The sequence below is a fragment of the Microtus oregoni genome, unplaced genomic scaffold (genome assembly GCF_018167655.1).
Source record: "Microtus oregoni isolate MIOR12 unplaced genomic scaffold, Mior012 000050F_004, whole genome shotgun sequence".
NCBI lineage: Eukaryota > Metazoa > Chordata > Mammalia > Rodentia > Cricetidae > Microtus > Microtus oregoni.
Window position 1 is genome coordinate 75,332 of NW_024543228.1, and position 27,307 is coordinate 102,638.

The following is a 27,307-nucleotide window of genomic DNA, read 5'->3' on the forward strand; positions in this document are numbered from 1 at the left end:
CCAAGAGGGCCCGCTCCAGAAGCCACATTGCTCCTACGGAGGTTCCAAACTTGGACTCAACAATGGGAAACTGGCTGGCTAGCCACTGGCTCTCAGTTTTGTTTCTGGTAAGTGCTATTTCATTTCCTATTAATTGGGAATTTTAGCAGAGTAAGAAGACACCATGTTTGTTATTATTTGTAAAGTTATTCAAAAGAGAAAGCATCTTGTCAAAGTCAGTTATCACTTAGAAACAGCCAACTCTAGGCCAGATGAGAGAGCAAAGCCAAATGAAGTGCAGCTGCTCTTGTTTCCAGACCATGAGGACCTGCAGTTGAGATTTGTTTCCATGTTTTCTCTTTTCTCTTCTGTCTTATTTCCAACTGATGACATGGAGTCTTGATTTTTTTCTGCCCTCCCTATATTGCTGCCATTATAAAACTATTGACTGGTTGAGATGAAAGTGATCTTCGAGATCATCTTGACCCAGCAATGCTCAATAGAAATATACTATGAGCCATTTGAGAAATGTCTAAATTATCTCATACTTGTGCTGAAAAGGATAAAAAGAAACATGATACTTGAGAAGTGTAATTCATGGGCATTCGTTCAGCATGTAATCAATATAGACAATATCAATATAATTTCTGTTGTTTGTTTCTAGGTCCTTGGAAGAGCATGTCTACTTTACATGCACAGCACATCTCAATCAGAATTAGTCACAGTTCAAATGTTTCATAACTACATGCTGATGGCTAGCTACTGCTTTACACAGAGCAGATATAAAACAATTCCTGGAGGTTTATGAAGGAAATATCTAGATGATAGATGATACACAGTGAATTGGTAACCGTATTTAAACCCAGTTCACTGGTATTCAAGCTAGACTTTGCTCACCATTCCACCTATATAGGATCCCTTTCTACACACACACACACACACACACACACACACACACACACACACACACCACATTCTTTATCGTTTTTCCTACATTTGTAAGTCACACCTCCATGAGGCTCCAGCGCCCTTCCTCACTCTCTGGGGTCTCTTGATTTTTGTTTAATAGTTAATGAAAACCCAAGCGCTTGTTTTTTTTAATCTTCGGTGTCCTGTGTTTAGTTCCCCCTGCACTATAACCGAGAGATCCCTAGCTTAGGACAAGGGAAATGTGGCAAGTAGTTTCAGTTCTGCTACTGGATGACCTTGACTAAATTATTTATTCTTTCCAGACCTCAGGTCCTGCATGGTGTGGGTGGTGATCGATCAGCTGGTGGAGGAACATGCGATTAATTAATTGAATTGATTAGCTTCGGATAAAGGCTGTTTGTTTCTCTAAAAGCCTCTGCAGTCCCCCCTTCTAGTCTTTTCTGGGGGGCTGGAGAAATTGATCATTTCCAGGGATGAGTCACATTTAACTCTCTGACTTCTGGTTTCCAGTTGTTGTTCGGCAGCCCTGCTGGTGGCCTCGGCTTCTTGCTATCTCTGCCATGCACTCCTATGTACTATTTAGAAAAAAATGAATAAATTGCTCTGAAATAGTTTTACTCCTCTTTCTTTCCAGGTCTTGCACTTCACCTTCTTTTCCATTCACAGTGGGAAATGTAATTCCTGACTCCCAGATGTTGCTGTAATTACACCTACCTTGTCTACAGGTGTCAAGGGGCTGATGCAGAGCTGTGTTCCTGTGTCCATCTCACATTCTGAAATAGTTCTGATCCCAAAAATGAGGTTTTTTTCCTGTTCACCAAATTCATTTCCCTCCAATTTGTTTGTTATAGAATTTCATATAAGAATACTATATTTATACCATTCTCTTCTCCTCCCTCCTCATCCTCCCAAACACCTTCCACTCCTCAGGTTCATGGTCTCTTATTCTTTAATTATTCTTAAAGTATCAATGGCTTTCAATTTTCTTTTCCCACTGGCACAAATAATCTCTAAAAGACCTTCATTTTTGAAAAAGGATCCCAGGCAAAGGAGGCAGGAGGGAACTGATTGGATGTGGTGCCTGCTGTCCCTGCTACTTGGGAGGCTGAAGTGGAAGGACTGTCTAAGCCTAGTTCAAGACTAACTTGGGTCAAACCAGCTACGATGAGACCCCATATCACACACAAAAAAAAAAAGAACAGGAGAAAAACGGCAGAAGGAAAGAAAGGAGGAAGGAAGGAAGAAATTAGGAGTGAGCAAGCTAGTGTGGAAAATCAGCCTGTAGTTAGTATGTATTAAGCTTGTACTATATGTAAAACATTGTATTATTACTCAAGTCGCATGCATTAGTTATTTCAAGTCCCACAACACTGCTGTGGGATAGGTATTTCACTTCATAGGTGAAAGAACTGTTCCTAGAATTCAGATCACATGTCTGATATTACAGAGCTACTAATGGTGGCACTAGAATGGAGTCTCAGATGTTTGACTCCAGTTTACACTGAGAACCACTTTACTGTGCTGCTCCCGGTCTGTGAGTGCTCTATAGCTAGGGAATATGAACGGGCCATGCCCCAGACTAAGACCCTTTACTACTGGGCTGAAATGCTTCTTAGTGATTTGGGGTTGGGGTGTATCAAAACGCATCCCAGTGCTAAAGAGATCTGTTCAGTTGCAGACTAGGATAGAGTTCATCTCCATAGCAACGCATACTGGCTTCCAAATTATTCTCTTAGCCAATGCGCGGAGGTTTGGACAGGCGCACACAGTCGTTACAGTTCACACAATTACAAAACAATAGGTTAGGTTGCCAAAAAGTCTCGCAACCTAAAAGCAGGAAAATATGTCAGGGTATAATTAAAGAGGCAGACCCAGCTGGGAATGGTTTAGACTTTCTCTAGTGAGCATTGTTTAAAAGATGCTAAATTTCTTTGTTTCTTCAAAAATTTACATGTTCATTCAGCGTCATTCTTTAGGGGTGATAGTTTGAAAGCTCATGCCAGTCCAGGAACTGGCCACTGTTTCTGAAGAGAGCTAGATACATGGTTTAGGCTTTTGCAAGCTATTTGGTCTCCATTCCAGCTACTCAAGTTCACCATAGCACAAAGAAAACATCCATAAACGATATGGAAAAGATTAGACATCCCAATCCCACTTTATTTATAGCCAATGACATTTGAGTTTCGTATATATAATTTTTATGTCACAATATGTTATTCTTTTGATGTTTTCAAGCATTTAAAGTGAAAACCAAAAAGCAAACACTCTGAGTTTTGAGGACATGCCAATCTGGTGATGAGCCAGGTGTGGGCCATGGGCCTCAGGTGGCTGATCCTTCTCATTAGCATCAGATGCATGCCTCAGATTGGCCACTCTGAAAACAAGCTAGATACTAGTAGTTATATTAATTTAAAATGAAAATAGGTGAGTACAAGACACTCGATATGTCCATATTATTTCCTACCCCTTCCCTACACTTTTCCCAGCTCCTCCATATTCCTTGCTTGTTTTTTCTTCTAGGTGTCTTGGTTGGGGCTGAACATGTTTCTGTTTGTGTATGCCTTCCTGAATTATGAGCAGTCTGACAAGTACTATTACACAAGACAAATTCTTGGGGTGAGTAGTGGGCTTTGATTTCTGTTTCCCTTTTTTAGATGTATTTTTGCTGTGTGACCCATGATGGCCTAGCTCTTGCAATCCTCGTACCTTAACTTCCCAAACAGCTTGTTATGTATGTATGTATGTATGTATGTATGTATGTATGTATGTATATGATTATAGGCATGTGCCACCAGGCCTGGCTAATGTTTTCTTTTCTTGTTGATGTTGTTTCTTAAAATCTTCCATTTGTGGTCCTTTCTGACCCAGCTCTTTGATTATTTTCTGGGGGGCTTGGTTTACCAGGGGAAAAATACAGATGCTCATTCAAAGTTGAATTTCAAATAAATGATGAATATATATATATATATATATATATATGCTCCAATTATACACATAAGAATACAAAAATATTCACTTTCACTTTTTTGAGACAAGGTTTCATCTGCCTCTTGGCCTCCAGAAACCTGAGATTCAGGGTGTGTAGCACCATGGCTGTCTTCATAGGAAGTTCTAATTTAAGTCAACATGCAGTACTTTTATTTGCTATGTCTGATAGTGGGTATACTCTTTCAGGGCCAATAAAGAAAATATGAACTGAGGAAAACTATTAGCCAGTGACTCACAACTGGTTTTCCAAAGTTCATGTGAGCCTACAGGGGAGCCAGGAGGCTAACTAGACAGAATTCCTGCCTCTGCTTCCACTGTGGCCAGAGCAGTCTTCACCTGCCATATGGCCTCCTGTGTATGATTTTAAGAGCTTGCTGAATCTAAACATAAATTGTAGAACACTTGTCTGGTATGCTCAAGCCTGCGTTCAATTCCCAGCACTGGAAAATGTTCTGAGTGTTCTGAACATATTAAGGAATAAATAAAAACAAAAAAGAAAACAGAGAAATTAAAAAGGAAATCTTGGTTGTGGCTTGCAAGATGAGTTGACAGGTAAAGGCAATTGCCACTAAGCCAGATTACCTGAGTTTGCTACCTGTGACTCTCACATAGCAGCAGGAAAGAACCACCTCCTGCTAGCTGTCCTCTGATTTTCACAGCACACACACACACATGCACACACACACGCACACACACGCACACACGCACGCACACACGCACACACACGCACACACACGCGCGCACACATGCACACACACGCACACACACGCACACACGCACACACACGCACGCACACACGCACGCACACGCACACACACACGCACACACGCAAGCACACACATGCACACACACGCACGCACGCACACACACACGCGCACACACACGCACACACATGCACACACACGCACACACACACGCACACACGCGCACACACACGCGCACACACACGCACGCACACACGCAAGCACACACACATGCACACACGCACACACACGCACACACACACGCACACACACACAAATAAATGTAATTAAAAATTAAAGGAAAACTTCAAAACCATTGCTATGGTTTAGTGCCTCCTTGTGAAAATGAGGAATAAATACCTAGGGTGTTCAGAGGATAAAAGGGAGGCTTACATTGCTGCAGAACTCAGGGCCTACTGACACACTGGAACATCTCAGGGATGAACAAAGATGAGAAGGCTGGAAAGGGTCGGTCAAGTACAGAAAAGGGGGTGAAACTTAGCTGAGTGCACTGACTTGGAGGTGACAGTTGTACCTAGGCCCTACCTGGTTAGGACAGCAAATTCGCTTTCCACTTCTCTGTACTGTGGAGTAACAGACAGGGGATTGGTTACAACACTTTCATCTTGGCGGAGCTTATTTCAGTAGCTTTCCACAAAGACTCACTCTATGTTCGTATTTAAAGGCAGTTCTCCTTGGCAAAAAAACCTTTTCTCGTCATAATCAAAGGGCACATGTTGAGATCACAATGAATTTGAATGTTCTGTTCATTGCTTATTCCACTCTGCTGTTTTCTATTTTAAAAGTGCATTCTCCATTTCCTTTTAGAAGCTAAAACTCTAAAGGAAGTGTTAATTTGTCCAAAAATAGCGTTATATTAATAGAACGATGCAATAAATATGACTAGTTATTAAGAACTTGCTTACTTCATGACCAAAGAGTTCATTGCCGAGAAATGAATCACACTGATATCCTGGGGATGTTTCAATTTTTAAAGCCTTATTTAAAAATGAATTATGGGCATGGAGAACCATTCAGGAATTCCATAAAAAGACTCAAATGGAAACCGTGATATATACACAAAGTATCTGAAGGGTATTAATGTATGTATGTAAAAATTTTAAATAAGATAAAATTTTTTTCTAAAAGGTCCCGGCATGATGGAGGAAGGTCATTGGCTAATAAAGGAACTGCCCTGGCCCATTTTATTGGTTAGAGGATAGGTGGGAGGAGAAAACAGGACAGAACGCTGGGAGGAAGAGGAAGTGAGGTCAGAGACTCCACAGCTCTCTCGGGAGCAGACGCCTCAGAGAGAGACGCCATGCCCCGCTCCCGGGATGAAGCTCCGACCCAGGATGGACTAGGCTAGAATCTTCCCGGTAAGACCGGTTCACACAGATTATTAGAGATGGGTTGATCGGGATAACAGAATTAGCCTGTAAGTGCTAGAGCTAAAGGGCCAAGCGGTGTCTAAAAGAATACAGTGTCTGTGTAATTATTTTTTGGGCATAAGCTAGCCGGGCAGGCGGCCAGGGGTGCTGAGAACGCAGCCCTGCCGCCCCTATTACTTCACCGGCAAGACATTATGAACCAAGGAGCCTCCAAAGATGCCGTTGTGTTTGTCTTCTGTTTACCATCGCCTGCTGGGCATGCAGCCTACACAATAACAGCACTTTCTTTCCCTAGTGAGGGAAACAATTTTCTTTTGCAAGTGGTTATCAATCTCAGAAAGTCACTGGGTTAGGGATAAGGGCTTGTGCCCACTTCTCCTCCCAGCTCCATGACCCCATCTGATAGGGACCCATGTAGGCCTTTGCATGATGCCTCAGTCTCTGTGAGTTTGTGTGTGCACAGGTCCTACCGTGTTTAGAAGGTAAACCTTGTTTCCTTGGTCCTCCACCCCCTCTGGCTCTCACATTCTTTCTGCTTCCTCTTTTGCAGGGTTCCCTGAGCCCTGAGGGGAGGGATTTGATGGAGACACCCCATTTAGGATCAAGTGTTCTCAGTCTCTGTTTCTTGTGCCTTTTCTTGGTTTCTCTTTCTTCTGTTTGTTTTGTGCTATTCCATTGTATAGTGTTTGGTTTATATTGCTATTATATTATATTTTCACTTAGAAGCCTGCTTAGTTTCTAATGAGAGGCAGAAAGGAGTGGATTTGCAGGCAAGAGCTGGGAGGAATAAGGGAAACTGTAATAGGGATATAGTATATGTGAGAAAAAAAATCTATTTTCTTTTTTTAAATTCAATTTATTTATATTTTATATATGAATGTTCTGCATATATGCCTGTATGCCAGAAGAGGGCACTAGATCTCATTACAGATGGTTGTGAGTCCCATGTGGTTGCTGGGAACTGAACTCAGGACCTCTGGAAGAGCAGCCAGTGCTCTTAACCATTGAACCATCTCTCCAGCCCCAGGGGGAAAAATCTATTTTCAATCTATGAAAAACAATGAAAATGAATTATAAATGATGCTGCTGTCAGTGAGATCAAAGTGTGTCAGTAACAAGCACTTTGCTCCCACTCCCCAGAGATGAGCACTGCATGTGTTAAACAGTCACACTGCATCAGGCACAAATTTTGTTTCTTTTCCAAGGTAGGTAATATTGTTAATTTACTTTTTAAATTTTAATATAGTGAAAGTTGTTCTTTTTAAGCATATATGTCTACAAATACAGTGGGACTCCCACATTTTTTTAAATCAGTCAAAAAGGGGACCACAGTACAGAAAGTGTATGGAAATCACTTCCTACACTCAATATGTTTTTGTTATCTTTTTATGTGATTGTAGAGCCAGTTCATCCCAGCTCTGTATTCAAGGATCTCAAGCTGGTATTTTGAAATTCACCGTGTTTACATTTTCCAAATAGGCAGATGCTTGAAATGGAGAGGCTCCATTTAATAGACATAAACAGTTTGTGGTCTGTTAGCAGAGGGAGAGGCAAACAAAGTGAATGTACACACAACAAAAGGCGTTCTTCCAACCATTAAGATGAAACAGAATTAGATTATTTGCAGAAAAATGGATGCTACTGAAGATAAATATATTAAGTGAATCAAATCAGCCCCGGAAAAGCAAATATGTTGGTTTCTTTAAATGGCAGGTCTCAAGTTTCATATGGAGAAAATAAAAGCGTACATGCGTATATGACAGGAGAGTGGAAGTAGAACGGTTGGGGGCAAAGATTGTTAAAAGGCTGGTGTTGTAAGGAGCGAGGAGTAGGCTGCGTCCTGTCCCCTTGCCTGGCTAGGTTAACCCCCCGAAATAACCACACAGAAATTGTATTAATTAAATTACTGCCTGGCCCATTATCTCTAGCCTCTTATTGGCTAACTCTCACATATTAGTTTAACCCATTCCCATTAATATGTATCGCCACTTGACTGTGGCTTACCGGCATGAGTCTAACCAGCGTCCTTCTTGGGCAGGAGAACCATGGTGTCTGCTTGTTTCTGCTTTTTTCCTCCCAGAATTCTGTTCTGTTTTCCCTGCCTATCTAAGTTCCTGCCCTATCAAAAGGCCAAAGCAGTTTCTTTAACAACCAATGAAGGCAACACAAATACAGAAGGGCCTCCTACACCAGTCTGGGGTGTGAGAGAAAGCAGGGTAAGGGGGTGTGGGTAGAAATATGATCAACATACAATATATGTGCACAAAAGAAAACTTTAAAATTATCAAGTTTAAGTTTTAAAAGCTGGCTATTTTAAAATATCTACAATGCCTATACCACTGCTTTTCATGTTTGAAGAGAATATCAGACCCTTATATTGATAGATCATAATTGATTGATTGAGTCATTACATAGGATAATTTGAAAATTCATGATCATCTTGGGAGAATACTATGAATCATTGCAAATAAGGAGCAGAGGAAGGAGCTTAAACCCACAGTAAATGAGGCCTTACTGACCACAAGATTTCAATACCACTGGTTGATATAGGGAAATGAATATACATTGGGATAGCTCCATGTTCTGCAATAGGGTGAAATAAAAGTTGTTTTTGTTTGCTTCTTTCTAAAAAGAATTTGTCTTGGATGGGTAACTACCACAGAATGTGGAGATGTGACATTATAGTCCAGTATTTTCAATTTACTTGCCAATTATAATCATAGCTTCCAGAATCCTATGTGACTCAAATAGGTACACAGTGGGAGCCAATGTGGAAATGTAAGATCTTTTTGATGAGCAGAGACAATTTCGTCTGCAATGGAACAGGCTGTCTCTACCCAAACCAGCCAGCGTGTGACTCAACAGGGGCAAGAACATGGGCCATGAGAAGAGTCTGAAATGGAAAACAGCAGGACAGCTCTTGTTCACAGTGCTGCCTACGCTGAAAGCCAGCATGGACACTAAGCAGTCTTGACCTGGCTTGCTTCACTGAAGTCACACTGTCCTGGGCTTAGATTGTATAGAAAAAAGGATTTATTTTTAATAGTTGACTACATTTCTTCCTCCCTCCCTCCCTCTCTTTCTTTTTCAAGTTACTGTATAAATAAGGAAAGGGTTTCTACTATGGCATTTTTGTGCAATTTTACTTTGTTCTTACTCATCTTCCCCTGGCAGAGCCTTCCCCAATCTCCCCAAAGCCCAACTTGCTGCTTCCCCCTTTTGAAATATTTCCTCTTCTGCTTTCATGTCACATATAATCCATTACTTTCTCAATTTTTTTCCTTTTACCTTCCTTAATATCTCTTCCTCTCCTCCCATGGTCCTGTTTCCACTTCCGGGGCCTGCATGCCCACAGACAGACTGATGACACAGACAGGCACATGAATGCTCCAACACGAGTCTCTTCTCTCTTTCCACCACAAGTGTCCTGGAAATCAAACCCAGATTGACAGCAAGCACCTTTACCACTAGAGCCATCTCACTAGTCCCTGAGAAACCTTTTAATTTTCTTGAATCCCACTTTTAAAATCTTGGGTTTATGGCCTGAGTTATTGGAGTTTTTTTTTTTCCAGAAAGCCCATGCTTATATTTTGAAGAGTCTTCCACATTCCAAGTTTGAGGCCTTAAATTCAGGTCTCTAATCCATTTTGAATTGATATTTTTGCACAGAATAAGTTATATGGATTTAGTTTCTTCCTTCAACAGATATATATCCATTTCATCAGCACCATCTGGCTGGCTTTCCCCCCAATATCTGTTTTTGACACTGTTGTCAGATATTAGGTAGAGGTAGCTGTATGAGTGTATTTCTGAGTCCTTGTAGGCAGAGACTGCTTGCTCATTTCCCAAATACTCAGACCCAAATAATCACACAGAAACTATATTAATTGCGATACTGTTTGGCCAATAGCTTAGGCATAGTCTTAGCTAACTCTTACATCTTAAATTAACCCATTCTATTAATCTGTGTATCACCATGAGGATGTGGCCTACTGCTAAGATTCTGGCTGGTGGCTGGCGTCTTTCTCCTTTGGCAGCTACATGGTGTCTCCCTGACTCTGCCTACTTTATCTCTATATCTCTGTTCGGATTTCCCACCTGGCTTCACTCCACTAAGTCATTGGCTGAAACAGCTTCTTTAGTAACCAATGGTAATAAAACATATTCATAGCATACAGGGGGGAATCCCACATAATCTCCCCTTTTCTGTCTAAATAAAAAGGAAGGTTTGAACTTTAACATAGTAAAATTACATACAACAAAACAGTTATCAAGCAAGAATTATAGTTACAACATTTATATCTACTTTATATTTTATCATAACTAAAAAAAACTGTGATTATAACTATCTTTTCTTCAATTCCATTAAAGACCCCAGAAGGATATAATATTACCTAAGTTAACAGGAAGTGTATGCAACTTCCAAAACTCTAGAATTGACAGAGACATCTCACTGCCTGGATAGTCACCCAAAGTTCTTCTGTAACATTGGGGTATCCATCTTCAGCCTATAGGCCCATAGTATCAGGCAAACTTTTCCATGAAACAAGAAATTTGAAAGACTGTTTCACCTCTATTGGCAGTTTGCCAGTCACTTTCTTCTGTATCCTGTAGAATGTCTGGTAGACTCTTTCATGAAGCAGGAACCCTGAAGGATTGTCTCACCTTTAGGCAAGTTGAGCAGTCATTTTTCTGTGGGTCCTGCATGTCCAGTTCATACAGCATACCCATCAAGCAGTCTGGGTGGGAACAGTTTCTTGCCCAGATGGCTAACCAACTCCATAAGGAGCCTCTTCAATGCCCATCATCCTCTTGAAGTAGATTGGTGCTGCCAGAAGCAGATGTATTTCATTGTCATAAAAAATCCTAAGTTCTTAAAACATTTTAAATGCCATATTCTGTTAGTATTTGAAAGATTTGAAGAATACCTATCCATCTGAAATATATCTCTGTATATCTAGAAAACCTAATTAACATGACTACAAGCTTGACTATTATAGATAACCATCTATTAACCTGAATTTCTTATTTATACATTACATTTTTAAATGAACTGTACAAGCACAATACCTTAATCAAGAGCAGAAATATGCATATAACAAAATTGATCTTAAATTTGTATCAGTAAACCAAGATTAATACCAATGCAAAATATTCATCTCTATAGCATATCCCTCTTTAAAGGTAAACAAACATTAAAAAATCATTTAGGGAATTTGGGCATTGTTCTCTAAACCACTTCCTGTTGATTGGGGGATGCTGTTAATCAGGTCTTTCATGGGGTATCTTGTGTGGTAGGTCCATCTCAACCAGCAGTCCTGAAAACTGCCATAGATGTTGGACCATCTGGGCTATTGCTGCAGGGGGTCTTGTTTGATTAAATCATATTAGCTGGCAAGGAATCCACAGCTTTCTCTCCTCTGTGGAAACAAAAGCAAAACCTCTTTTCCAAAGCAACATATCCTTAGACTCAAATTTTGAAGTCAAGAGCAGCCCATACAATGAAATGTCCCTCTGTACTTAGTTTATTCACAGCCAAAAAAATTCAAAGAAAACACAATGATATACATAATCCAGACTGTGTGTTTTCCATTTTTATGTGGCTTATTTTTCTTTACTCCTTTAATATATGACTATCTGCACTCTGTCTCTTTGAAGACTTTATTTTATTTTTAAAAATGGTTTATTTCTTTTTTAACTGTCTATACTTCTTTTCTTCTCTCTCCCAAGCCTATGTACATTTTTTTTAACACACTGTGTCTCATTTAGAGGTCTTTTATGTCTGCATCTGTCCTATTGCATATCTGTAATCATTTTCTGACCAGGAACACTTTTAAAATGGTAAGCATCTTGGTCATGGCATCCCTGGATGCTGGCTCAGCCTCTCTCAGCCTTTCGATATGGTGGCGGTACCTTTATCACCAGCTCTGGGACTGTCAGGTAGGAGACATCCCTGCCACCTCAACTATAGAAAGCAGATAGCCCATGCTGCCACCAAGTAACTTGTAGCATGCTGCCCACAAAGCCCATTCAAGTGCTCAGTCTCCTGAATGAGCCAGAGCTGTTTGTGCAACTAGCTCTGGAAGCCTTCTTAAAGATCTGTGCAGTTTTTGCTGCTACCACGGAGTCAGGAAGCCTTCTCTTAAAGAAATCATACCTCTGCTTGCTTCTAACAAACAGAACAAGTCTGAAAAAAAATACAGCTACCAAGAAGTCATGCTTAACTCTGTTCTTTTGTGTCTAGAACTTTCCAAACTCTCTCAGGTTTTATGTGGATGTAGTTGCCTCACTTTGGTGGCCCATTTTGTAGGTGGAGACTGCTTGTTCGTTTCCCAACTGCTCAGACCCAAATAATCACACAGAAACTATATTAATTATGATACTATTTGGCCAATAACTTAGGCATATTTTAGATAACTCTTACATCTTAAATTAACTCATTTTTATTAATCTGTATATCCCCATGAGGGTGTGGCCTATTGGTAAGGTTCTGGCTGGCGGCTGCCATCTTTCTCCTTTGGCAGCTACATGGTGTCTCCCTGACCCTGCCTACTTTTTCTCTATATCTCTGTTCGGATTTTCCACCTGACTTTACTCTATTAAGCCATTGGCTGAAACAGCTTATTTAATAACTAATGGTAATAAAACACATTCATAGCATACAGAGGGCAATCCCACAACAGGTCCTCTTTTCTATTACATCAGACTATATACTGTTTTATAAAATTATTTACTTTGTGTGGGGAGTATACATGCATCTGTGTGTATAGGTGTGAGTACTTCTGTTCTGAAGCCCGGAGCTGTCAGCTCTTCTGCTCTGTAAGTCTCTACATTATTCATTTGAGACGAAGCCTCTCACTGAAAGTGCAGCTAGGCTGGTGGCCAGCAAGCCCCGTGATACTCCTGTCTCCATCCACACTCCTCAAGCACTGTAGTTACAGCTGTTGCTGTCATGCCTGGCTTTATACATGGGTGCTAGAGGTTAGAACTCAGACTCTCATGTTAACGTAACAATGTTCTTACCTGCTTCACCATCTCCCCATCCCTTTGTATGTATTTTTATGACATTACCATGTCATTCTGTTGCTATGGTTCTCTTGTATTAATTTGAGATTCGGTTTTGTAATACTTATACCATTATTCTTTCTGCTAAGGATTTCTTTGGTTATTCAGGGTCCTTTTGTATTTCCATAGAATTTTAGGGTTTTTTTTTTTCTAATTCTGTGAAGAATGTCATTGGAACTGTGAGGGGAATTGCATTGAATCTGTAGACTACTTTCATTAATATAACCATTTTAACAATATTGATTTTTCCAATCCATGAGCATAAGAAGTGTGCCTTAATAATTGTTTTAAAATACTAAGAAATCGTGCATTCTCACCCATAGTTGTCTTTTTAGTTGTTTATAGGCACACATGTAAGACTCATAAATTTGCTTAATTGCAATGAAAAATAGCCTGACTCTTCCCCTACCCAATTACTACTATAAGATTGTCGTAATTCATAGATAGCAGTCCAAAAACAAAAAGCAACTTGGAGACCAGTTGTATAAAATTGAGAGGTTGACTTCAGCTGCCATGACTGCCTAGACCTTTTGCTGTTCTTATTTTATGCTCCCTGGTCACTCAAGGAAATCATCTTAAAGCTCTTCACTTAGAAATTACACTTTTTCGGGGAACAGTGCTTACCTGGCATGCAAACGGCCCTGTGTCCCATGCCCAGAGCTGAGCAAAGAAAGGCTTTCCCTTCTATCTCTAGCTATATTTAATAGTTCTCCAAGCATTCCATTTTAAAGATATCACATACAGCTAGTTAAATTTTTATTTTCTAAACAAGTATTGCTTTCTTAAATTTTCAACATTAGAAAATGTGGAAAAGAGAATAAAAAAGTCATCAACCATAATTGTATCTTTAAATATAAGCTTTAGTTAATAATATATAAAAGTATATATGATCTCCAAGGCTATTTTATAAAGGGCAAACAATAAAAGTATAATTAAATGCATGAAATAAAAATATCTTCTGCAAACTATTACATTCATAGATTGTATTTGCTAATGCAGAATTACTGAACCTTGTTCTTGTTCACATTAGTAAATAAATCACCCAACATTTCCAAACCACTGTCATGAGAATTCCTCAATTCCAGTAAGTTCAGCCCATTGTCTCTCTTTGGCAGAGGGCCTGGCCTGGTATGCTGGTTGCTGAGAGAGAGTGACTGAGAGAGGCAGGAAACCGCCCCTTAATGTCCATTTGCTCATCCTAGAAAAGTAGACTGGACCAGTCCTCACCTGCTGGATGCTGAGATAAAGTAGCAGTCTCTTTTTTCTCCTCTATTCCAGACCGCCTTGGCCTTTGCCCGAGCCTCTGCTTTCTGCTTGAATTTTAACAGCATGATGATCCTGATTCCTGTGTGTCGGAATCTGCTGTCCTTCCTGAGGGGCACCTGCTCAGTGAGTTTCCGCTGTGCTCAGTTCAGCTTTCACATTAAAGGAAGAGTCCCTTGGAATGGAACCCAGAGGTCTCCTTTGGTAGATGGCGATGGTTGGGTACTGGAATGCTGTGGTTAAGGCAGGCATGTTGGTGGGAATTAGTGAATTTCATAAGACTGACTTGTGACACCTGACCAGGATGACTTTGCATTTGTAGTTTTGCAACCACTCACTGAGAAAGCCATTGGATCACAACCTCCTCTTCCATAAGCTGGTGGCATATATGATCTGCATATTCACAGGTAATGTGGCAAAAGATGCAACCATGGACAACAGGTGATCAGGGTGCAATGTCATTTGCCTGTGCATGTAAACATTAAAAATATTTAATGAGCACCTGGAACTCTTTATGAGACACTTTTTAGAACCATATTCGTGGAGTATATAATCTGTTCCTTTGGGAACTGAGTAGATGGTGGTGGGAGGTCTTGGGTATATACTGTGGACTTTGCATTCTGCTTGGCATTATAGGTGGGAGTCTCCTATTTCAGTGGGATATGGTTGCCATAATGTCCTGACACCTCCCATCCTTCCACTTAGCTATTCATGTCATTGCACACCTATTTAACTTTGAACGCTACAGTAGAAGCCAGCAGGCCATGGATGGATCGCTTGCCTTTGTTCTCTCCAACCTCTCTCGTCATGAGAAAGAAAAGGATTCTTGGCTAAATCCCATCCAGTCTCCAAACACGGTGAGGTGATTTGATGCGAAAGCATGGGTATCTGGTCATGATCAGGGAGATCATGGTATTCTTGGTAGATTTTGTGGCCAGGCTGACATTTCTCCTTTCACAGACAGCAATGCATGCAACGTTTACCAGTGTTGCTGGCCTTACTGGAGTGATTGCCACAACAGCCTTGGTTCTCATGGTAACATCAGCTATGGAGTTTATCCGCAGGAATTATTTTGAGCTCTTCTGGTATACGCATCACCTTTTTATCGTCTATATCATCTGCTTAGGGATCCACGGCCTGGGGTAAGGTCTTCAGATCCCATTCTCATGCCCACCCCTGTCTTTGGATAATTCATTGTCACAAACTGTCCTACTTTGTGTGTTTCAGTGGAATTGTCCGACGTCAAACGGAGGAAAGCATGGGTGAAAGTCATCCCCACAATTGTTCAAAGTCTTTTCTTGAGTGGGATAAGTATGAATGGAGTTGCAGACGTCCTCACTTTGTGGGGCACCCCCCTGAGGTAAGAATGCCATGGAAGAAGGGCTGTCTCCTATTTCACAGTTACCCTTGTTAGTATTGTCATTATTATTTGCTCACCGTTGGTTCCTTCCTATGAAAGATATCTATAATTTTCCAAAAAAAATCATCTGCAACAGGCAATTACAGGGACTCTTGAGAAAGAAAGAAATTGCTACAGCATGTAGCAACCATTAATTGCTGCATGCTGTGTGGCCTCTCTATAGAAGTAAAGTTATTGATAATATTTACTGTGTCCCAGTTTTGCTGTTTGAGATAAATGATCTCTGAGGTAAGCACTTCTTTTATCTCCATCTTGGGACAAAAAAATCTGTAAGATGATGTGAAGTCGGGCTGGAGAGATGGCTCAGAGGTTAAGAGCATTGCCTGCTCTTCCAAAGGTCCTGAGTTCAATTCCCTGCAACCACATGGTGGCTCACAACCATCTGTAATGAGGTCTGGTGCCCTCTTCTGGCCTGCAGACATACACACAGACAGAATATTGTATATATAATACATAAATATAAAAAAAGATTATGTGAAGTCATCATCAGTAATTAATGGAGCTTTCCTTCAAGTCTAGGTTTTTTACAAACCCAAAGATGAAACCCTTGACCACTGTATTGTTCCAAAAGTTCAGCTGATAAATCCCGGTCAAATTTTCATGGAGTAAAATCAAAACATCCTTGAAGCAGGCTATCTTTAATGGTACAGCATGCTTGACAAGTACTGTTTCACAGTTTTTATGAAGGCATGCAAAGTGCTTGTCCACAGACATAAGGATGAGTTCAGATCCTCAGCACCCACAGAAAAAGTGGGGCAGAGCTGCATGCACTTAAAATCCCAGCACTGTGGAGGCAGAGACAAGACGATACCTAGTGCTTGGTGGCCTGTCCATCTAGTCAAATTGAGAAGTTTAAAATTTGGCGAGAGACTCCCTGTCAAACAGTAAGGTGGAAAATGATTTCTGGCCACCACATGCCTATGCATGTGCAAATGTGTGCTTGCATGCATGTATACACACCCACACACACACCACACATGTGCACATGTGTGCTTGCATGCATGTATACACAGCACACACATACCACACATGTGCACATGTGTGCTTGTATGGATGTATACACACACCCACACACATACCACACATGTGTGCTTGCACGCATGTATACACACCCCCACACATACCACACATGTGTGCTTGCATGCATGTATACATACCCCATCACATACCACACATGTGTGCTTGCATGCATGTATACATACCCCATCACATACCACACATGTGCACATATGTGCTTGCACGCGTGTATACACACCCACATGCCGCACATGCGCACATGTGTGCTTGCACGCATGTATACACACCCACACCACACATGTGCACATGTGTGCTTGCACGCGTGTATACACACACATAACACACATGTGTGATTGCACGCATGTATACACACACCCACACATACCACACATGTGCACATGTATGCTTGCACGTGTGTATACACACCCACACACATACCACACATGTGTGCTTACAGGTGTGTATACACAACCCCCCCCCCACATATCACAAATGTGTGCTTGCACGCATGTATACACACACCCACAATACCACACATGTGCACATGTGTGCTTGCACGCATGTATACACACACCCACACATACCACACATGTGTGCTTGCACGCATGTATACACACCCACACACATACCACACATTTGCACATTTGTGCTTGCATGCATGTATACACACCACACACATACTACATATGTGTGCTTGCACACATGTATACACACCCACACACGTACCACACATGTGCACATGTGTGCTTGCACGCATGTATACACACCCACACACATACCACACATGTGTGCTTGCACGCATGTATACACACCCACACACATACCACACAGAGAAACAGAGGCAGAGCAGAGAGACAGAAACAGACAGACAGAGAAACAAAGACAGACAGACAGACCGAGACTGAGTTCCAGAGGCTGTTTACAGCTCAGTGGTGAAGGACACAAGTTCAGATCCTCAACACCCACAGAAAAAGTGGAACATAGCGCTTGCAATTCTGGCACTGAGGGGCACAGAGACAAGAGGATCAATATATGCACAAAACCTAGGATTTGATTCTCAACACCACCGAAAATAAATAAATAACAAATAAACTCATGGAATTAAGATGTGTATCCTCTGGAAATTATCATAGATGTAGTTTACTTTAGCTTGCTCATAACATTTGCTACATTGAGGAAATTGATGGAACTAGAACAACTTGTGATGCCTCAAAGCACTCTGAGAAGGATTAAATCTTTCAATGATATGCACAGATAAACTCATAGACTATATAATGTGCTATGTAAGAATTAATATTAATAGCTAAGATGTGACTATATGAACTGGTGTTTGCCAATAGCCTGGCATCAAGGGAAATCAGGACTACTCCACAAAACACAACCTATAGTAGCTTGTGTATTTGTTGCTGTTTAATAAGTTCTCTCCTTATCGAAAATCCCAAATGTATCATCTGTGGTTCTGATATAGGGCACCCATGACAAGTCCCTAGCAGATGCCTCTTTCTTTTTATCATCACTGAATATCTTACTGTATGAATTACCCCGACTGCTGGACACATGTTACCAGTATTAGGTTCTATCAAGTAATGGTATAATTAACAGCCTAGTACATGTAGTTAAACATATATACAAGTAAATTTATGGAATAAACTCCAAGTCTGGCAAATATTGCCTAATCACCCTCTCCAAGTACCTAGAAATGTGTATGTTCTCACCAGTGCTGCATAGGTTTATTTCTCCATAACCCACTCAATGCATTATGTCAGGAGTCTTTTGGGTCCTTACTAATATGTCAAGTAATTTAAAAGTATCTTTTAAAAAGTATCTATCATCTATCTATGTAGTGATAGAATGGCTACAAAGAAGTAGAGAGGCCACAGCAGAGTTCAAGAATTTCGAGGTGACTTTACCGGAAGCAGACGCAAGGCTGATGGTATTTCTGCAGAGGGAATCTCTGTGGGAGTCAGCTAATAAATCCTGCAGGAGAGCTATTGAAGAGGGCTCCAGCAAAGCCACAGCATCATAAGTGAGCAGAGCTTCAGCACTGAGTCTATCTGCAGGGGCGAGGTGCAGGACCAGGACCAGGGAGGCTGTGGAGGTCAAGTGCAGGATCAGATCTAGACAGATGAATGGGTGGATGGACAGACAGATGCCTTATAGTAGATCCTATCAACAGTAGGGACTTAACTGAACCAAAGCCTCTGAGACAGTGGGTAGTCCTCTATCTTTTCAGTCCTTTGATGAACATATGAAATGACCAGATGACAGGTTAATGGCGGACCTGCCCTTTCTCTTACACGGGTAGATACTCTGCTCTTTATGGGATCCAGGTGAGGATATTGCTTATCAGTGTATTTTCTCTATGTAGTGCTGAAGACACATTAGATGAATCTATTTTAAGATGTACTTAAATTCAGGAGTTGCTTTGATTGACCATGGAATATCCTGAGTGAGGATGCCAGTTTTGCTACCTAAATGCATTGCTTTGTTTCTTCCATAAATGCTTACAAAAAGACACTCTGGTTTTTCAAGACAGGCTTTCTCTGTGTAACAGCTCTGCCTGTCCTAGAACTCACTTTGTAGACCAGGCTGGCCTCAAACTCACAGAGATCTGTCTGCCTCTGCCTCTCAAGTGCTGAAATTAAATGTGTGTGCCCCTACACCTTGTTATAAAAGATACTCTTAACACATCCGCCATTTAAAAATTAGAAAAATAACATATATTAAAGTTTTAAAAACAAAAATTCATATATTTTTACAACCTGAGATAATACTATCTATATCTTTGAAGTCTTTCCTCTATTGTCAAATATTCCTTTCAAAAATTTGTTTTTAAAACATCTGTGTATACCATTTTGGTCATTTTTTTAGTGAATATTTTGGTCACTATAGTTGCCAAGGGCTTTTTGCACACCCTTGCTATTTTTTTTCGATCCCTATTTTCTAGAAGTAAATTCTAGGATCAAAGAGAGGGACTACTTTGACACTGTTGAGATGGGCTGGCAAATTGCCCCCTAGGCAGATGCTGTCAACATCCATTAGTTACATATGTGAACACGTGAATTGTTCCAAACCCCGGTTAATTCTGGACATCACTGCTAAAATTTGACTTGTAACTTGACAGACTAAAGTGCTACTGTGTTTTTAAGAAGTCTGCTTACTTTGGGTGTTTTGCGGTGTGTTGGTACCTATACTCCGTCCTCCCTCGATGTTTTGCTACTTTTGTATTTAATCATTTACTTCTATTGTGCATTTCCTTTTTTCATAATGGGCATCTTTCTTTGATTTTCATTTTTTTAAATTTTGAAATATAATTTAAAACACACACATACACACATACCCTTCTGTCTTATTTTTGTCATTTGCATTTGTTTCCTGATATGACCTGTACATTTCAGGGAATGCTCTATTTTGTTGATGACATATTGACAAAGAAAACTCTTGTTTTGTGTTTGTTTCCATTTTAACCTGTGCTGAAATCAGTGACTCAATAATGATGCACAGTAGAGAACTTGATACGCATGTGTTAAATGAAGAACCTCTACAAGAATAAGTCCTAAGGGAGAGCTTTAGGGGTGATTTCACTCTTTACCCTGTCTTTGTGCAGTCTTGGAAGTGGATCCTGGCACCAATCATTCTATATGTCTTTGAAAGGACCCTTCGCTTTTACCGCTCCCAGCAGAAGGTTGTGATTACTAAGGTAAAGAAATATCCACTTTCCATCGCAGTAAGAAAAGCTCTGTTCTACCTGAGTGCAGAACTAAGTTGTCAGATGTTCACCCCCGAAGCCATAAAAATGATGTTGGAAGAAGAAACATGCTTAGTTTCCCCAGTGCTGGACAAAACTGTGGGCAATAGGGCTTTGGCCAGAACCACTAGCATGGGTCTACATTGGAGCGTACAAAGAGGGGACCTGAGCCAGAGCTTACCCACAAATGTCTTTTGTTCTGTGTACATGGTGATTATTTAAAGGGTGGATGGGACTGGGGATGTGGCTTCGTGGTGGAGTGCTTTCTTACTGTGCTCAAGGCCCTGGAATTGTTCTTGTGACCTAAACTAAAATAAAGAGCTGGTTATCAGCCATTTAAGAAACTGGATGGAAGTTTCCCCTTTAAAAGGACACTTCTGAGGGACTGGGGAGATGGCTGAGTGGTATTCACAGAAGAAGAGCTGCATCCAGGATTATCATGGTAAGTGAAATAAGCCTGGAAGGCAAATCAATGCCATGTTTTCTTGCACGCTTGGAATAGGAATTTCAATATGAATTAAATATAAATGCATATAGAGTATGAAAGCAACGGAGAACTATGTGGGGGACGAAGAGATTGTGACATGAAATCAGAATGGTGACTACTTGGGGGAGAAAGGTGTCGCCTAATAAGGGGGCAAGTATGGAGCAGACAAGAGCAAGGTACAGTGATATATGTGTATATATATTATACATACATATTATATACACACATCACAGTGTATTATATAATACATATATTATATCATATACACATATATCACAGTATGTATCTATATTATATACACATATCACATTATGTATATATAATATGTGTTATATAGTATATACACATATATCAGTGATATATATCATACTTATATGTTATGTATCATATACACATATATTACAGTGATATGTATAAATATGTTTCATAATGGCATCCATTATTTTTATGAGAACTAAAGTACAACATTATTAAAGCAATTTTTTTTTCCTTCTCTTGAAGTATCAGGAGCCCCGAGAGCACAGAATCTCACTCCCACATTGCAACTATTGTCTGGAGCTAAGTAGTGGCTGCTCCCTTTTAGAGGGGACTTGACCTCATACCTTACAAGTCAAAAGCACTCATTTAGCTAAATGCCTGCCCTTGCCATGTTCAGAGTTTGCCTCTCATGATCTATGTGCTTCACTCACAGGCTGTCATGCACCCATCTAAAGTGCTGGAACTGCAGATGTGCAAGCGCGGCTTTAGCATGGAAGTGGGACAGTATATATTTGTAAATTGCCCCTCCGTTTCCTTCCTGGAGTGGCATCCCTTTACTCTGACCTCTGCTCCAGAGGAAGAATTTTTCTCCATTCATATCCGAGCAGCAGGGGATTGGACAGAAAATCTCATAAGGACATTTGAACAAAGGCCCTCACCAATGCCCAGGTAGGTCCTTGAGACCTTCAGAGACTCAAAACAGAATGTAGTTTAACCAAAAAGAAAACAACTCCTTTTTGAAGCAGAAGCCTGGTAATCAAGCACATAATTAAACTAAGTGGGCAGGTACCGGCTGGGGAAGCAGCTTGTTTCTGGAAGGATAATTAAGGTTAAGGACTGAGACGAGACTTCATGCATCTGTTGTCTTCTCTCATTTGGTAGGATTGCAGTGGACGGCCCCTTTGGCACAGTCAGTGAGCATGTTTTCCAGTATGAAGTGGCTGTACTGATTGGGGCAGGGATTGGGGTCACTCCTTTTGCTTCCATCTTGAAATCTATCTGGTACAAATTCCAGCGTGCAGACCACAAACTCAAAACACAAAAGGTATGTTCCCACATGTCATTTTCCTCCTGGCCTGGTCCTGACAGGCTAAGGCCATTGTAGCTTGAGGTCTTACCCTTAATAAGGGGGGCAGGAGAACTTATCTGGAGATAGTTAAGTAGGGTAAATGTCATTCATTACCCTTAGACTTAGTCAACAAATATTGATAAACCTGTGTATATACATATGTGTTATATATGTATGGATGTTACACACACCTGTCATCACCACAGTGTACTTTGTGAACGATACATAATAAGGGTATGGGCTATTTTTGCTGATTTCAGATCTATTTCTACTGGATCTGCAGAGAGACAGGTGCTTTTGCCTGGTTCAACAACTTACTGAATTCCCTGGAACAAGAGATGGAGGAATTAGGCAAAATGGATTTCCTAAACTACCGTCTCTTTCTCACTGACTGGGATGGCGACATTGTGAGTTCAATTAAAGCACTGACTCCAATCTCTAAATGTTAAAATAAAATATAATGCATGAATACTAAAATAAGTATTCCTTATCATTTCTTACCTGGCCTCATTCTCACACCAAAGGTTTCAAAGTGGCTGAAGGCAGAAGCAGCTGTCAAACTTGGATTTTCTAATTTTATATTTTTCTGCTTCCAGGCTGGTCATGCAGCATTAAACTTTGACAAAGCCACGGATGTCCTGACAGGTCTGAAACAGAAAACCTCCTTTGGGAGACCCATGTGGGACAATGAGTTTTCCAGAATAGCGGCTGCTCACCCCAAGTAAGTACCTCGCCCTCCACTTAACTGAGTCTATAGAGTTAGAATTTAAGTCTATTGAGCACACCTGGGGAAAGAGCGCTGGGCCAGAAAGGGCCAGAGAGACAGATTATCAGGTAAGGTGTTTGCCACCAAGACTGATGATCCAACTTCAGTTCTTGAGACCTCACATGGTAGAAGGTGAGAACAAACTCCCTCCCCTACGTTGTCCTCTGACCTCCACTCTTGAACCATGGCACTGTACCCACGTGTTGAGCTCTGACTGACCTACACAGCGCGCGCGCGCGCACACACACACACACACACACACACATGCACACATATGCATGCACACACACACAAATAAATTTAACAGAAAACTTGAGGACTGAGGAAATTTCATCTGGGATTTTAGTAAAATAAGGGTCACGATCTTGCAGTTGAGGAAAACCTGTTCCTTGTTTCCACAAGCATCTGTGCCATGAACAAGGTGAAGATACTCTACCCTTATAGATAGTACTGAACCAAATAGAGCACCAGAGAAATTAACACACATTTTGGGGTTGGGGTGCTCAATAATTTGGGGTACTTTATCTAGTTCACTGACCAACAGAGCTCATTGTTTTGAGACAGTGTTTCATATATCCCAGGCTGGCCTCTACAGATGTGTGTGTATGCATATATATGTATGTACATATATACACATATATGTATGTATATATACAGATACATGTATACACACATCCTGATATATAGTTGTCTTACTTAGGGTTTTATTGCTGTGAAGAGACACCATGACCACAGCAAGTCTGACTTACACTTTCAGAGGTTCAGTCCATTATCATCATCGTGGGGAACATGGTAGCATGTGGGCGGAAGTGGTGCTGGAGGAGTAGCTGAGAGTCCTACATCTTGCAGGCAACAGGAAGTCAACTGAGACACTTGGCGGTATCCTGAGCATAGAAAACCTCAAAGCCTGCCCTCACAGTGGACAATTCCTCCAACAAGGCCATACTCACTCTAACAAAGCCACACCTCCTAAAAGTGACACTCCCTATGCAATTATGGGGGCCAATTACATTCAAACTACAATAGCCAGGAACTGGAGAATAAGGACTCTAACTATATTGCATGTACATAGCAGCATTATTTATAATAGCCCAAAGTGAAAACATCCCAACTTCCAATCATCAGATGTATTGTATGTGGAGGATGGAGTTTTATTTATCTATAAAGAGGAGAGAAGTACTGACACATGCAATACCGTGGATTAACTTTGAAGATACTAAGCTGAATAAGAGAAACCGGGGGGTGGGGGTTCTTCACCTCCGTGGTGAAGAGTGTTTGCTGTTCTTCCAGAGGACCTGAGTTCAGTTCCCATTGCCCATAAAAGGTGGTTCACAGCTTCCTATAAATCCAGCTCCTGGGAATCTGATATTATACATGCACATGTTACCCCCACATGTATACATTTTTTTTTTTAAAAAATGAACATTATTAGAAAGAAAAGGTCACTTGTGGTATGACCTTTCTGTATGTAGAGAAAGTAGATCAGTGATTCTGTAGGGCAGGATGGTACAGCTGGGAGGAAACCAGTGCGTTCTAATGTATGTAACATGAGGAGCTTGCTTGTTGGGGTTTCTGTCCCACCCAGTACCCCACAGCCGGCAAGCCCCCCCAAAAAATCAGAGATCTCTATAAGTTATAAAGCTGATTGGCCCATTAGCTCAGGCTACTTATTAGCTCTTGTAGCTTATATTAACCCATTATTCTGATCTATTTTTGCCATATGGCTCGGTACCTTTTTCAGCTGGCAGGTCACATCCTGCTTCCTCGGTGATTTGCACAGGACTGGGAGGAATCAACTTCCTCCTTCCCAGAATTCTCCTGTTCTCATTGCATCATTTCTACTCCCTGTCTGGTTTTCCTGCCTATACTTCCTGCCTGGCCAATCAGTGTTTATTTAAAACATGATTGACAGAATACAAACAATTCTCCTGCACCAAATGTAGATGAGGAGGATGGAATTAGTGATGATGGTTGTGTATTAACTTTGTGGTTACGCTGTGGTTATGCTAAAAAGCATTAATGGTACAGTTCAAAGGGTGCATTTTATGGTACATGTACTATGCCATAATTAGACTTAAAAAGAGAAGTTGATATCCACAGCATAATTAGGAAGGTTGGCTTTGGCAGAATACCTCCTTCAAAGGCACAGTAAAGTTTGGGGTGGGGATAAGTTCACAAAAGCTTCTTTATATAGCACTTAGCTCATATGCACTTGCTGCAGGACAGGTACTTTTCCATCTATTTCATGTCTGTAATTCTCAGAAGAACCCTGCAAGGTAGGTTCTACTTGAATTCCAATTCTCTAAAGAGAAAGAGATGACATAGTGACATAGGTGGGATGGCAGAGCTGGCCTCTGCCTGCACTAGCTGAGATAGCTCAACCCTTCCCCCTTAGGGACCTCCATTCAGGAAAAGCCAAAGCCTTGATTATTTGGCAGAAAAGAATTTGAAGACCAATCAAAACGAAGCAAGTTCATGAGTTTAAGTATTTCAACAGAGAATCATATAGGACAAGGGCAGTATATAATCCCAAGACATGGACACAGGCTTCTTAAGAGAGTTGCATCTATGTACTTTCACAATGACAATGTATAATCCTGTCATTGGGTTTAACATTCCCCAGAGGGTATACTTTACATGGTTTAATATGGAAACAAAGCTTAAAATTCAGGGGAGTTAAAAATGAATAAAACTTTCTTTACTTAAGTGTTATTCTTTTGTGAACGAAGTTGTCAGGTGCTTTTGTGAAGTATGAGATAGGGAAGCCTCTATGGCAAAACTCAGGGTGATGCTCTAGGCCTGAGTAAGCACAGTTCATCGATTTAATTAACATTCTTGTTTGACTTGTCTTTAGAAAAAACCTTGCATTATCTCGGTAGGTCATTTTGGTTTTATCATCTGGGCTGAGGTCTCTTCACTTAGCATCAAAGACAAACTAGATCTCTCCCTGATCGTCCTCTTAATTTCTCCTGTCTTTTTCTCCTGCCCCTGCCCCAAAGCCTATCATTTAACAGCAGTATTGCTCAGTATCTTGTGTCTCAATAAAATGGGGGAAGGCTGAGAGCATACTTAGGACTTGGAAACAAAATGTTAAGAGAAAATTTTCTTGGAAGGAGGATTTCAACAACTGAATTTAAGTTTTTTTAATCAGAACATATAAATTATATACAATGGGTTTCATTATATTTTCTTTTCTTTTCTTTTCTTTTTTTTTTGGTTTTTCGAGACAGGGTTTCTCTGTAGTTTTGGATCCTGTCCCGGAACTAGCTCTCGTCAACCAGGCTGGCCTCAAACTCACAGAGATCTGCCTGTCTCTGCCTCCCAAGTGCTGAGATTAAAGACGTGTGCCACCACCACCCAGCTTCATTATATTTTCGTACATGTATATAATGTATTTCAAATATTTTTATTTTTTGGAGTTAAAGTAAGTACATTATTTCCTCCCCCAATTCCTTCCACCTCAAATTCATGGCTATATATATTTCCATATATGTGTGTATATAAACATATATACACACATATATGGGAATACATTTTTTCCTAAAATAATTTATATAAATACCACCTGCTCAGTTTAATGTTAACTTTATGTGTGGTTTTAGGGCCGATCACTTGAATTTCAATCCTACTTACTTCCTATCTTGTGCCCCTCCCACTCCTGCTGGTACTCATCCCTCTTCCACTTTCATGGGTTCTTTTTCCTCCCTTTTTGGTGACCTAGTAAGTTTAATTAGGGCTGCTTCCAGCATTGGCAAGTTTCCAGTAGCTATAGGACTGAAGAAAATGGTGAAAATGACTCTTTCCCTCAGCAACCATTACTAATAGCTCCTCAGAGAATGGTGGGGGCCATGTGGCCATGTGCACCCCAGCAAAGGACAGAATGATGATGGACCCAGTCACACACAGCTCGACATTGCTGGGAGTAGCAGAGGCTGTTCTCCATTTCCACTAACAGCTTTCATTGCATCTGGGTAATTACTGTTGCTCTATTCCTACAGGTCTGTAGTGGGGGTTTTCTTATGCGGCCCTCGGACTTTGGCAAGGAGCCTGCGCAAATGCTGTCAGCGATACTCAAGTCTTGATCCTAGGAAGGTTCAATTCTACTTCAACAAAGAAACTTTCTGAATTACAGAAAGCAGCACAGTAGCCCACTTTCCCACCTTGCAGTCAGCTACTAGATAAT

At 40.8% G+C, this 27,307-nt stretch overlaps 1 protein-coding gene across 3 annotated transcripts; it reads left to right on the top strand.

Moving 5' to 3' along the window:
* Window positions 1-32: 32 nt before the first annotated feature.
* LOC121436868 (NADPH oxidase 1) lies at window positions 33-27,249 on the top strand. Of its 3 annotated transcripts, XM_041636770.1 has the most exons (13): window positions 33-107; window positions 3,430-3,525; window positions 14,375-14,485; window positions 14,682-14,766; window positions 15,065-15,216; window positions 15,320-15,501; window positions 15,587-15,719; window positions 20,404-20,496; window positions 21,723-21,958; window positions 22,172-22,334; window positions 22,619-22,765; window positions 22,955-23,079; window positions 27,123-27,249. In XM_041636770.1, exons 1-13 carry the CDS (start codon window positions 63-65, stop codon window positions 27,247-27,249), a joined length of 1,695 nt encoding a protein of 564 aa, XP_041492704.1. In that variant the 5' UTR covers window positions 33-62. The 3 variants fall into 3 exon arrangements, with proteins under 3 accessions (XP_041492704.1, XP_041492703.1, XP_041492702.1); XM_041636769.1 differs by lacking the exon at window positions 22,619-22,765 and having other exon boundaries at window positions 63-107; XM_041636768.1 differs by lacking the exon at window positions 14,375-14,485 and having other exon boundaries at window positions 63-107.
* The last annotated feature ends 58 nt before the right edge of the window (window positions 27,250-27,307 follow it).

Coding starts and splice junctions, on each gene's coding strand:
- LOC121436868 (XM_041636770.1), top strand. CDS start 63: ATGGGAAACTGGCTGGCTAGCCACTGGCTCTCAGTTTTGTTTCTG. Junction 3,526..14,374: donor ACACAAGACAAATTCTTGGG/GTGAGTAGTGGG, acceptor CCTCTATTCCAG/ACCGCCTTGGCCTTTGCCCG. Junction 15,720..20,403: donor TTGTGGGGCACCCCCCTGAG/GTAAGAATGCCA, acceptor GTCTTTGTGCAG/TCTTGGAAGTGGATCCTGGC.